At 39.3% G+C, this 12,394-nt stretch overlaps 1 protein-coding gene across 1 annotated transcript; it reads right to left on the bottom strand.

Annotated features, from left to right (window-relative positions):
- Positions 1 to 11,212: 11,212 nt before the first annotated feature.
- On the bottom strand, positions 11,213 to 12,394 carry LOC132607946 (zinc finger BED domain-containing protein RICESLEEPER 2-like). The gene has a single exon (XM_060322028.1). The coding sequence runs from the start codon at positions 12,392 to 12,394 to the stop codon at positions 11,213 to 11,215; it is 1,182 nt and encodes a 393-aa protein (XP_060178011.1).

Genomic DNA, 12,394 nt, shown 5'->3' with positions numbered 1-12,394 from the left:
TCACGAATAGGTCCAAGAGAGGCCTAAAGACATTATTCATCAAATTCATAAACACTGGCGGGGCATTAGTTAACCCAAATGACATCACCCGGAATTCATAATGGCTATATCTCGTTCAGAAAGCTATTTTGGGAATATCTTCTTCTTTAACTCTCACTTGATGATAACCTGACCTTAGATCTATTTTGGAAAACCACTTGGCACCTTGTAATTAATCAAACAAATCATCAATTCTTGGAAGAGGATATTTATTCTTTATCGTCACCTTATTCAACTGCCTGTAATCAATGCACATCCGTAGGGAACCATAGCCTCTATGGCGGTCCACTGACCGTAATAGTGGCCCGTTTTATTTTCTGGCCCGAAATTTCCAAATCCTTCCGAATTGATTTTTTCCACTCTTAACTCTTAAAACACATCATGAAGCTTATTATTTACAATCCTTGACCTAGATTGGGCATGTTTTCGCGAAATATTAAATAACGACCGGACGGGTCGTTACACCGGCCAACCCCAGTAAGCTGCGAACTTCAGTAGGTGTTGTAGGCCTTTGCCAAGTCCTCACAGCTTCAATCTTCTGGTTATCCACACGAATACCATCAGCTGAAATGATATGCCCCTAAAAAGTTACAGAATTTAACCAGAACTCATATTTTGAAAATTTAGCATAAAACTCCTGAGTCTGAAGAACTTAAGGATAGTACGTAAATAATTTGCATGCTCTGCCTCAGTTCGAGAATACACCAATGTTACACCTCAGAAAATCTTTCGTTGGTACGCAAGTGAATGGTCTAGTGAGGAGTACGAGTATACGATATTTCCATAAGTAAGAAACAACGTTTGACGACCCTAAGTAAGATTCCGAAGGCAATTGTAATAAGAGATAGGTTATGCTCCACAAAGACTAATTATAGGTTTTGGAAATGTGAAAAGTTCCAGGTTTGCATTCTGGCCAGTTGCACGTAAAATGAAATACGGACCGTAAAGTGGTATACGGCCCGTAAACTGCCATGTCGTATTTTGGCTTCCAAAACATCAACTTTCTGCCAAATGAGCAAATGGTTAAATACGACCCAAAATACGGACCGTAAAGTGGTTTACGGCCCGTAAACTGTGTCTGTAAATCACCACGTCTTAGCCTAAGTTTCTGGTTCTGTTATGATCAAATACGACCACGAAGGACGGTCCGTAAACTGGAATACGGACCGTAAACCAAGTTTACGACCACTGTGCTGTTCATTTAAGATCAGATTTTGGGTTATTAAATAAGGGACCAAGTTTATTATTTCATTTCCACATTTCATCCCTTCTCTCTAAAACATCTCTCTACATTTATTCCATAAGATTTCAAGGATTATTATTCATCAACAACACAAATCAAGTGAATCAAGTGTAAGGAAACCCATTAAGATCATTCAAGTCAAGAAAATCTTATTGAAGGAAAACTAGGGTTTTTGCTCAAGTGGAGTATTTCGACCAAGGATCGTTCCTACAACATCTAAGGTACGATTTATGGTATTTATATGTTGTTTAAGGTATTTGAGAGTTAAAATGCTTGGGCATTTGATGAGTATAGAAAAATGGGTCATGAATGATGAATAGTGACATTTTGAGAGATAGTTTGAATTGAACCATGATTCTTGTTGTGTTGTGACATGAATGTGTTATAAATGATGTTAGGATCATGAAAATGGGCATTGTATATGAATGGACGAAGTCGGGTGATATGACCATGAATATGGGTGAATTGGGAGCGAATTGAGAAATCTAGATAATGTGGTTAACGTAAATGATTAACGGCCATTGTTATGGTATTGTGAATGTATTGTTGACGTTTGGGAATTGAATTACAATATGGAGGAATGTTGTATAAATAAAGGAGATGCTGTCCGATTTTCTCTAGCTTTAACCATGTGTGCTAGTTGTCGATTCTAACGATAGTGTGACTTTAATGAAGGTATAAACGCAACCGTTGAAAGAGAACGTGCAAGTGGTAAATAGTCGAACGAAAAGGTATGTAAGGCTAACCCTTCTTTCATAAGGCATGGTTCTTTGGCCAAACGTCTAAACCTTCTATAAGACTATGATTTCTTCAAATGATTTGATCTTCCGAGCTAGTAAGCTCACGATGCTTGATACGTTACGGCTGTACCAAGTTCCTCATATGACGAGTAGGCCTATAAGATAGATGTAATGATAACAACGAAGATAGTGATAATGATAGTAATGATGATGAGAATAATATGATGTTAAAGATGCCTACGGGCTATTGTATGTATGTGTGCCTATGAAGGGCTATAATAAGACCCCCGGGCTTATGATGCCGGGTAGAATGTATGTATATGAATATGTATAGAGTATGTATATGATTACGTAACGTGCGCACACCACTGTAGTTGGGTACGGATAACACTGAGCCTTGGTTGGCCAGGTATGTATGACCATCGAGCCTAGCTATGGCCGGGTACGTGAAACACCGAACCTTCGGGGTCGGGTATGTTATGTAAATGCTATGTATATGGTATGATTATGTATAGGATATGAATACGAATATGATATGACTATGTATATGAATGTGAATGTGAATAAGGGCATGTATACGAATACGAGTACAAATATGGTACGGGTACTATTATGAATACGGATAAGGATGTATGTACACAAACACGTATTAGACATGGAAAGTTCCTAAGAAAGGAAAGCAAGTGCATATGACGATGATATTGCCCTCTCCCATTCGATGCTATTTCTTATGTTGTTATCTATGCTTCTATATTGATATTGATCATGCTTTACATACTCAGTACATTCTTCGTACTGACGTCCTTTTGTTTGTGGACACTGCGTCATGCTCGCAGGTGCACAGGGAGACAGGCTCGATCCATAGCTGCTTACTCAGAGATTTCATAGCAGAGCTCCATTTCATTCGGAGCCATAGCTTTTGGGTACTTATTCTTTTGTGTATGTAATTATGGGCATAGCGGGGTCTTGTCCCGCTCGTGTGACATGTTATACTCTTCTTAGAGGCTCGTAGTCATTTGTATATGGTTAGATATGTCTGGACTTGTCAGCCCATATTTTGTATATCATTTTGATAGCCTTGTCGGCTCATGTTCGTTGATGTGGCATAGATGCCAATCATTATATAAAGGCATTGTCGTCCAATGGGACTAGTATGATGAACGAATAGATTCATATGTTTAATTGTATGGCCCACCTAGATGTAAGCATAAGTGTAAGCCAAGGGGCGCCCGGGTGGGCTAGCACTGGGCGTTCGTCGTGGCCCTCTAGACGGGTCGTGACAACCAAGATGTCATCGATACACATAATCACAAATAGATCTAGGAAAGTTCTAAACACATTATTCATCAAATTCATGAATACTGCTGGGCGTTAGTCAATCCAAACGACATTCTCGAAATGACCATATCTAGTTCTGAAGGTTGTCTTTGGAATGTCCTTCTCCCTGACTCTCACCTGATGATACCCCGATCTCAAATCTATCTTTGAGAACCATTTGGCACCCTGCAACTGATCAAATAAATCATCAATTCTTGGAAGTGGTTATTTATTCTTTATCGTCACCTTGTTCAACTACCTGTAGTCAATACACATCCGCAGGGAACCATCTTTCTTTCTTACAAATAGCACAGGTGCTCCCCACGGCGATGAACTAGGCCTAATAAAGCTTTTTTCTAGCAAATCTTTCAGTTGCTCCTTTAACTCTTCAATTCTGTAGGAGCCATCATTTTATAAGGAGGAATAGATATAGTCTTGATATCCGGTAACACATCAATGTTAAAATCAATCTCCCATTCCGGTGGGAGACCTGGAACCTTGTCCGAAAACATATCTGCAAAATCATTTACTACCGAAACAGATTGAAGAGTTGGTGGATTTGCTTCTATATCTTGAAAACGAACTAAATGATACATGTAGCCTTTAGCAATCATCTTTCTGGCCTTGAGATCGGAAATAAACCTACCTCTTGGAGATGCTGTATTACCCTTCCATTCTAAAATCAGCTCTCCTGGAAACTGGAATCGAACCATCTTTGTTCTATAATCAACATTGGCGTAACAGGAGGCCAGCCAATCCATACCCATAATAACATCAAAATCAAACATTTTCAACTCATGTAAATCAGCCATAGTATGACAGTCACAAACTACAACCACAATTCCTATATACCCGTCTAGCTACCACTGGGTCCCCTACAGGTGTAGACACCTCAAAAGGTTTGATTGGCTAAGGTTTCACCCCAATACGATTGGCAATATAAGGAGTAATATATGACAAATTAGAACCCGGATCGATTAATGCATATACATCATGAGAGGATACCGATAATATACCTATGACAATATCAGGGGAAGACTCAAGATCCTGCCGTCCGGCTAATGCATAAATAAGGTTCTGACGGCCGCTCGAACTAGATGCTCCCCCTCTGCCTCTACTACGACCTGCTGGTGCCTGCGAACCTTGCCCCACAGGGCGTACCGATAATAAAGAACCGGCTACTGATCCCGTGGGCTGGACCCTACCCCTGCCAGCCATCGATGGATAATCACGCATTATATGCCCAGTCTGACCGCAGGCATAACAAGCATCTGAACCTAAGCAGCACTGTCCAGAATGTGGCCTACCACACTGAGTACATCGGGGTAAAGGTGGTCTCATCTAGCCTGAATCACCCCTATACTAGAAACTCGAGGATCTGGAACCCTAACGTGGTCCAAAATAAATGGGACGGTTAAATCTCTTCCTTGCAAATCGAGGAGGTGTACTAGCCGTTAATTGGCCTGAGTTCCTAGAATACTGCTGTCTCTAACCCCCTCTGAACTCACTAACAGCACTGGAAGATCTGGCCCTCTTACTATAACCTCTATTATAATCACACTCACCTCTCTGAGGCTACTGCTGTTCTTCCAGATTCTGGGCATGGGCCTGAATAGGAGAAATATCCATCCCATCCTGAAGTGAGGACGTCGAGCACTCCTTAATAAAATGTGGCCCCAAACCACTCACAAATTGGTGTACGTGGTCCCTCATATCGGCTACCATATCTGGAGTATACCTTGCTAAGGAATTAAAGCGAAGACTGTACTCTCGAGCACTCATATTCCCTTGTCTAAGATTCAAAAACTTGTCGGCTCTGGCCTGTTGAACTTTCGATGGCAAATAATATTGGAGGAAAGCATCTACGAACTCTTGCCATACCGGAGGAGGTGCATTTATCCCCCTAGAGGATATCCAGTTGCTATACCATTGACCAACCACATCTCGTAATCTATAAAAAGCCAGCTCTACTGACTCAACATCAGAAGCATGTATTATCTGTAGCGTTCTAAACATCTCATTTATGAAACTCTGTGGGTCTTTATCCGGCTTTGACCCAAAGAATTCTGGAGGGTTCAGGCTAATAAAATCACCGGCTCTTGCACTGACCGCTCTATCACCCTGGCCTGCACCGTACCGCTGGGCCTGAGCGGCGACTAACTGGGTCAGCAACTGAATGGGCTCTCTCATCTGCTGGCCTGAGGCATCTGGTGGAGGAGCTGGGGGTATTGGAGCTGGAAGTGAGGCCTCTTTATGCTCCTCTAAAACAAGTGGAGTATGAGAGGTCCGAGATGAAACCTCATCCTGAGACTCACCCTCCTCTATATCTACCGGCGGCTCCCGCTCAGTCCTCCTTCCGGCCACTGTCTTCCCCTTCTGGGCCGCTGTTGCTTTGCTCTTCATACGCATCGCTAAAATCATAACACACGATTAGGAAAAAGGGAATCTTGATAACATAGCTCTATCGCACGATCTAAGATGAGAAAGAAAGGTCAATCATTCCTAAATGCCCTGCAACCTCCTATTTTATAAGTGTGGCGGGCTTCACACCCATAAACAAGACTCTAATAGACACGGCTCGTAAACACACCCTAGGACGAACTGCTCTAAAATCACTTTTGTTACGACCCAACCAGAAGGCCATGACGGGCACTCGGAGCTAACCTACCGAGCACCTCTGAACATACATCTCATAATAATTTCTAGGTGGACCACAAATATAGCTCATGGGTATCATAATCTGTAAGGGCACATGTCACAAGATAACGACACATCTCTATATAATCATCAACAACTATGCCCATCATCACAAGCTGACAAGGCTGCCAAAATATTATACAACAATATGAATTGATAAGATTATGGGACATTTAGCTACATACATCTGTCTACAAGCCTCTTACAAGAATTCATAAGGACGGGGTAGGACTCCGCCATGCCTAAGTATATACATAAAAGAGTAATACCAATAGACTGCAGCTCCGAAGCAAATGCAATGCTCCTGACACTCCGTTGATGAAGCTCCTAAGGATCAGATCCGTCTCCCTGTCTACCTGCGGGGATGAACGCAGCGTCCACAAGAAAGGATGTCAGTACGAATAATGTACCGAGTATGTAATGCATGAATAACGATATAATCAAGAAATATAGAATCATGGGACAAAGAGATAACATGTACATCTGATTGAATTTATATTATGGAACTGACATCACTATATCTCACCTTGAAAGAATAATTATCATAAGGTGAGATCAATAACAATGAATAAAATTAAGAAAATCATGAAACAAGCTCAATAATCTCATAATTGCATCAAAACCATAAGATTTGGAATCTCCAGAAATGGGATCATCATCATCATCGTTATCATCATAGAAAACATCTATCTTTAGCATCATAAGAACTTTGAGAATCATGAACTTCTAGCTTTTTGGGAATAAGGATATTATGGAAGTCATGTATGGGTTCATAAGAAGATAATGATGCCTTTAGAAAGAAAGAGATTAGGTTTAACATACCTTTTTTGTCTCCTTAACTACTTAACGCTTATCCTCCCAAGCTCGTAAATCTACATTCAAGAGAATTCATACTATTGTTAGGCTTATCGTCATATGCTTGTCTTAAGCCTTCAAATTAAATCCTTTTAGAATCTGCCGAAATTCGGGCAGCATCTCCTCTGTTTATATCCCTAGCTTGAAATCACAATACTAACAACCAACAAAAGAACAACAACACTAACATCAACAACATCATCCTCAGTACCAATATACTACATAAAACATCCCGCACGGTGTTTACCCGATTTCTTAATCAACTAATTCATTATACGACTATGTAATAGCTCTATCTTTGTAAGTAAACCTAAATCAATACCAATAAGGAGAGATTCATACCTTTTTCTCTCTAGAACAGCAATATCTTCAATATTCACCTTGAATCCAAACCAAAATCCACCGCAATACGATACTATAATCACAACTATACGCTATCCGGAACTAAATCCCAAGATTTCACTTGATATGAGCTACAATTTTATGGGTGGAAGTTGGGAGAATGATCTAGAGGGTTAGGGATAGGTTTGAGGGGTGGATGAGTGAAAATGAAGGGTAAATCCCCTTTTTATCTTTTTGTGGAGTCGGTTTGCACCGACTCTGCGCGTTCGCATAGAGTTGCTCAGTGCTCCTCTGCGCGTTCATGCCACAACCAGGTGCGTTTGTGCCACTCCCATGCGAGTTCGCGCAGGGTTAATCCCGGCTCTGGCCGTCCGTCTTGAAATGCTCATAATTTTTTATTCCGATGTCGGATCGACGCGCGGTTTGTTGCGTTGGAAACTAGACTTCCTGAACTTCAATTTAGGATTTTGTTTCACTTCAAAACTCCTAGGAGATATTCCTTTCTCAAGTTAGACCAAAATTATCGTATGGAACCTTGCCCATCCTTTCTCCAAAGTTCCAACAAACTTAATTTCCTTAATTCACTTGTTCTCCAATCCTTCCATGACTTATTACATGAACTTAAACCCTCATAACCATAAGATAGGCGCATATAATCTCATATATCCTAGAAAATTACTCCAGTGTCTATAATTGAACAACTAACACCTAACGAATCTCAACGTACAAAACTACGAGGTCTAACAGAAGACTTGGGGAAAACGGCCACTAGAAGCCATAGTTGAGAATCCGGGGGAGAGGAACAAAAGGATACGCCGTGAGGAGGCAGAGATGATTTAGGTTGCTGCACTGAACTCTCTGCGTGAGACCAGATCCCATGGGTGCGTCGGGCAGCCATCCCTGAGAGGACACTTCTGATGTTGCTACGACTAAGGCAGATGGTCCCGAGCTGATGAGCACAGTCTCTAGGGCGCCAGGTATCCACTACCCTTTTGTACTTACATTTTATGCATTGGGGATACTACATGATTTTTAGTTTGGGGTGGGGAGTACTTGGTTATGTTGTAAGCGTAAATACGTGTTTAGGAACCCCCTTTGCTTTTCTTTGCCAGAGTTCTTTTCCTGAAGGGTTTTATTGTGTTGAAACTAGCATGTGTAGGATGGTGCTTGGATAGAATAGAGTATTTTTGACTTATTTTGTAGTGTTCTGAAACTTATGGCATATTTGTGGTTTTGTTCGAAATTGTGGACCCCTCAAAAAAATTTGAAAAATGCATATTTAGAAATAGCTACTGATTGACGTGATTGATTCTTTGTATGACGTTATGATTATTGGGGTATTGTGTGTGATGAATGATTTCTTAGGAGGTCACAGTTGTACAAATAATCGTCCTTATGCCAATGTGTGGGTGAGTTGTTAGTTGTGTTCAGTCTATACATGTGTAATCTGAACTTACCTGGTTAGTCAAGTTTGAATTCGACAGTTGGTTTGGTTGTGAGATGATCTTAGGCTTTCTTTGTATGAATAGTCACTTTTCCTAAATAAGGATGACTGTATGATGTAAATATCCCTAGTTTTCCCTCTTTGAGCCTTTGACCTTTTTCTTGGCTAGCCATTAAAAAAGTCGTACCCTTTATGAAAGTTAGGGATGGCAGTGGTGCGGTGCGGGTGCGGTGCGGGTTCTGTCTAAACCCACAAAATTATAACCCGCCCTACCCCACCCCGCATTGCCTCTAAACCCACGAAAACCCGCCCTGCACCCACACATACATAAACCCACCCCGCCCCGCCCCGCGTTCTTGTTTTAATCTTTTTTTTTTTTTTTTTTTTTTGAAAATTACAACCAGATTTCTTTTTCATGTAAAATTTGAAAGATACCAGGAGACAAATTTACAATCCCACATATACTCTTCTGCAGCTAAACATTCTTTGATACCATAAGCCAGAATGATGATTTAAAAGCAAGTGAAACTTTTAGATCCCTTATATAGCTCATTAAACCATAGAACTATGGAATGATAGCTTTTTATCCATATCAATCATATCCACTTTCTTCAATTTGAAACTCAAAAGCAGTTAGGACGTTTGGACATATAACTGTTCAGAGGAAATGTGCCATCAAACAAGATATCATTTTTCCACTAAATGAAGTGAAATATATCTACTACATGTCTAAATCCCAATTCATCAACTTAGTGGCGTTCTCCCAACACACAAACATGAAGTACATACACTAATAAAAGAATCGTTTAGTCCTTGAGCAACAAGGATTCAGTAGGAAATAATTTGAAATCTAACAACATGATGGTATTACCAAGAGATAAAAAACTGAAAGATACCAGGAGATAAAAATTTGAAATCCTCGTACACATAATGGCTTCGATTTATACATCATACACTGATAACAAATAAGGATTGACAACTTAACAATAAGCAATGCTTACAACTGGAAATTAGTTTACAATGATGCAATATAAAGCTTCTACAACAGCTTGACCAATATAAAGTAAAGAGCACACAATGGTCTAACGATGCTCTAACGCCCGAAGCATTTCCAACAAATTGACAACCATCACTCTTTGTCAAGTTCCTTGGATAAGAATTCAGCAAAATAGGCAAGTATTTGTTGAACAGTGGATGCAACAAGTGAGGAACAAAGTGCAGCAAGGTACAATGATGATGTGAACATCGTAAGTGTTTGGCTGTCAAATTTGTAGTACAGGTTTGCTGATGCGTCCGCTTTTTTCCTTGTCATAAACAGATGGGAAAATCTTGCGCAAGAAATGTTCCATTGATGTCACTCCCCCTATTCCAAAACAGACACACAAACATCATAAGAAGAAACAAGAACAATGTTCATTGTATGCAAACAGAGCCATTGCTTCCACAGTCTACTACAACTGTAAAATACCAAGTATTTTTTTCCGCAACATCAGGACTAAACACAACACACACTCCAATCAATACAAACATAAAGAATATTGACACTGCTATTTTTTGAATCTTTTTACCAGATACATAAAGTAGCTATAGCCCAGTAAGTCCACTTGAATCCGGCTTTTCCTCTTCGTCAAGTAATGTTGGACATGAAACTTTGTCGACCGTAGAAGTCAAACCTGAAAAGAAACGTATGCAATCCAATTGTTTACTATACATTAGGAGGAGTAGAAATTCTGACTAATATATATATTTGCACAATTTTTTTTACGGAGTCAAACAGTTAAACAAATATCCTTAAGAAGGACATTTGCTTAAATTCCTAATTCTCTTTATGGAAGAGACTATACATGCGACTTTCAAATGATAACATTCCAAATGTACCTCTACCCAAACAATTTAATGAGAGAATTAAATACAGAGTGCTAGAAGAGAAACAACCTAAACATATTGGATCAACTTTTTCACTTGTTCAAAAGTGCTGGAAGTTATTTATTCTTTTTATTTTTCTATTTTCCTTCTAGTTGTGAGTTTTGAGGAAGGTTTATATTTTATTCAAACAAGACACTATATGTATTTAACTTTTGTCCTGTATTAATGGTAGCTATAACTTTAGAAGTGGTCGTAAGTTAATAATATACAACAGTAAACAGAGGAAATATACATAGTTCTATAAAACCAAAAAAAATCACATAAGGGATAAAGCTGCACCTAGTAGTCTTCTTTAAATGGCATTTGAGTAATCTAAAGGGGAAAATATAACCAGACTTGCTATATCATTTGTCTTCAAAGTCTCTATCTTTAGGTCAACTCGATCATAGCCTTTTCTTTTGCAATCAATATAATATAAAAAAAATGAAAATTTTATTATCATAATAAGTCATTGAGAGAATTACTTACCATTTACTTCGTTCCATAACCAAGTGCGAGCACACATCAAAGCCTCCAAAGTAGTAGGATAAAGTCTACTACGATGCGGACTAATCAACCTCCCACTAGTGCTAAATGTCGATTCTGAAGCAACTGTAGAGACAGGAATAGCTAAGATGTCACGAGAGCCATATTCTGCAAAGTAGGAAACTTTAATCCATTTGTCTTCCACCAACTTAAACTGTCGAACGATGGAGTTCGAGGTAGCAAACTTTCTTCTAAATACAAATCTAGCTCCGATCTTGTGACCACATTAACCCTACTCGAAGCGACAAATCTATCAAAGCTAGACAGACGATCAACGTCAATAAAACCAACAACTTCATTAGAACTAGATGCTTCATGTGTAGTAGGTACTCTACTCTTATACTCTTGAAAGAGATCGAAACAGTGGGTTCGAACTTCTTGAATCTTATCTAAAGCAATTGTTTCACCATAAATATGTGGAAGATAAAACTCCACCAACTTCATCTTATACGTCGGATCAAAGATAGCAGCCACACCCATAAAAATATGCACGTCATCCCAATATTTCTTATATTTGAACAACATTGCCGATGCCATAGAGCTAATTAAAAGATTAGAACTTTTAACCCAAACTTCCAATTCTAGCTTAATTTCACAAACTTTTGAAAAGTACTGACTTGAAGGTGGATATTGACTTCCTGAGAATTGTTCAGTAATATGATAAAAAAGCTTCAACTTACAACAAACTTCTTCTGCTGCACTCCATTGCCCTTCAGTTGGATAACAACGATAACTAGTGTCAGTTAGACTCAACTTCATAAACACATCTTTATAGTCTAGGACCGTTTTCAACATTAGATATGTTGAGTTCCAACGAGTTGGACAATCATACTCCAACTTTTTGTTACAAGAAATATGTAACAACCGTGCAGCTTCTTCAAACCTTTCAATTCTACTTGATGACCCTATCCAGTATAAGACACTGTTGCACACATTACTAACACTATCTCCTATCACCTTTAGCCCTTCTTGCACAATCAAATTCAAGATGTGTGCGGCACAACGCACATGAAACAATCGACCCATCAACAATAAATCCCTTTTACAAAGTTTCTCATCTAACAAAGTCTTCATCATTGCATTGTTTGTGCTACAATTATCAACTGTAATGGTTGATAATCTTCTTTCAAGATTCCACTCTAACAAACAATTAATCAACGCACTACACAACGTATCCTTATCATGTGGGGCAGGTACATAAACAAATCTAAGAATATGACTTTGAAGCCTCCATGAATCATCAATAAAATGCGTTGTAATAGCCAT

The sequence above is a fragment of the Lycium barbarum genome, chromosome 8 (genome assembly GCF_019175385.1).
Source record: "Lycium barbarum isolate Lr01 chromosome 8, ASM1917538v2, whole genome shotgun sequence".
NCBI lineage: Eukaryota > Viridiplantae > Streptophyta > Magnoliopsida > Solanales > Solanaceae > Lycium > Lycium barbarum.
This window is presented reverse-complemented; position numbering and strand designations above follow the sequence as displayed.